The following is a 1,715-nucleotide window of genomic DNA, read 5'->3' on the forward strand; positions in this document are numbered from 1 at the left end:
GGGGGGCTAAAGACAACCTCTAACCAATGACTGACCACCAAGGTATGCTGACCCACAGACAATCCCTACTAGGCCAGGTTTTACAACAAAAAACAAAACAAAACAAACCCAATGAATAGAGACGTCATTGGCAACACACAGCAGGTTAAAACAGGCTCCACAGAATTAGTTCGGGAAAGTAAACAAACAAACAAAATCACAACAGTAGCAACCATAACAGAGGGAGATCAGAAGCCAGATTGGCTATAATTTGTTACCAAAAGTGTATAGTTTTTTAGCAAAAATTATGAGAAAACAAAGAAAAAGGAAAGTATGAGCCATAAACACAAAAGCAATAAAAAGAAACTGTCTCTGGCAGACCTCTGATGTTCAATTTAACAATGACTTCAAAGTAGCTATCATAAATACATCAAAAGAACAATAGGAAACTATGTTTAAAGAAATAAAGGGAAGTAGCAATGAAGCTAATCAAATAGAGACTATCAATAAAGAGACAGAAATTAAAAACATTTAAAAAAAGAACCAGGCCAGACATGGTGGCTCACACCTGTAATCCCAGCACTTTGGGAAGCCGTGGTGGGCGGATCACCTGAGGTCAGGAGTTCGAGACCAGCCTGGTCAACACGGCCAAACCCTGTCTCCACTAAAAGTACAAACATTAGCCAGGCATGGTGGCAGGCGCCTGTAATCCCAGCTACTCAGGAGGCTAAGGCAAGAGAATGGCGTAAACCCGGGAGGCGGAGCTTGCAGTGAGCTGAGATCCGGCCACTGCACTCCAGCCTGGGTGACAGAGTGAAACTCCGTTTCAAAAAAAAAAAAAAAAAACCCAATTAAAAAGCTAACTGAATATCTACCAATATAGTTCCCTATATAACTGCCCCTCCCTAGTACCCTGAAAATAATCAAGGAAATCTAAAAAAATTACTGAATTAATATAAATAAAAATCCTGATTATGCCACCAAAGAATACTACTGAATCTAGTCAATTTTTAATACACCCATTTTTTGAGATGGGGTCTCACTCTGACACCCCCCAGGCGGGAGTGCAGTGGTGCAATCTTGCCTCATTGTAACGTCCACCTTCCAGGCTCAAGCATTCCTCCCACTTCAGCCTCCCAAGTAGCTGAGAACAAAGGCGCACACCACCACGCCAAGTTAATTTTTTGTATTTTTGGTAGAGATGGAATTTTGCCATGTTGCCCAGGCTGGTCTGGAGCTCCTGAACTCAAGTGATCTGTCCACCTCCACCTCCCAAAGTGCTGACAAATTGAGGGCCACCATGCCTGGCCCTCAATTTGTAATATTAAAATAAGCTTCAAAGAAAGATTTACCATGTGTAGTTCATAATGTAAACAAATCATATATTTGGGACATAGCTACTCATTCTTGGCTGAATATGTGGCTTTACGAACATAGAAAGTTAAGTATTAGGCTGGGCACAGTGGCTCACACCTGTAATCCCAGCACTTTGGGTGGCCATGGTGGGAGCATCACTTGGGATCAGGAGTTTGAGGTCAGCCTGGCCAACATGGTGAAACCCCTCTCTACAAAAAATACAAAAAATTAGCTGGGTGTAGTGGCACACGCCTGTAATTCCAACTACTTGAGACGCTGAAGCACGAGAATCACTCAAACCCGGGAGGCGGTGGTTGCAGTGAGCTGAGATCATGCCACTGCACTCCAGCCTAGTTGAGAGTAAGACTCCATCTCAAAAA

The 1,715-nt window shown here is 43.0% G+C and overlaps 1 protein-coding gene across 1 annotated transcript in view; it reads right to left on the minus strand.

The window, feature by feature from the left end:
- Positions 1 to 1,715, minus strand: part of NBEAL1 (neurobeachin-like 1) — a 206,959-nt gene that overhangs the window by 53,482 nt on the left and 151,762 nt on the right. Inside the window, exon 36 of the mRNA XM_011949999.1 lies at positions 855 to 892. Coding sequence (XP_011805389.1) covers positions 855 to 892 — 38 coding nt within the window. The remainder of the gene's footprint in view (positions 1 to 854; positions 893 to 1,715) is intronic.

This window comes from Colobus angolensis, unplaced genomic scaffold, assembly GCF_000951035.1.
Source record: "Colobus angolensis palliatus isolate OR3802 unplaced genomic scaffold, Cang.pa_1.0 Scaffold30, whole genome shotgun sequence".
NCBI lineage: Eukaryota > Metazoa > Chordata > Mammalia > Primates > Cercopithecidae > Colobus > Colobus angolensis.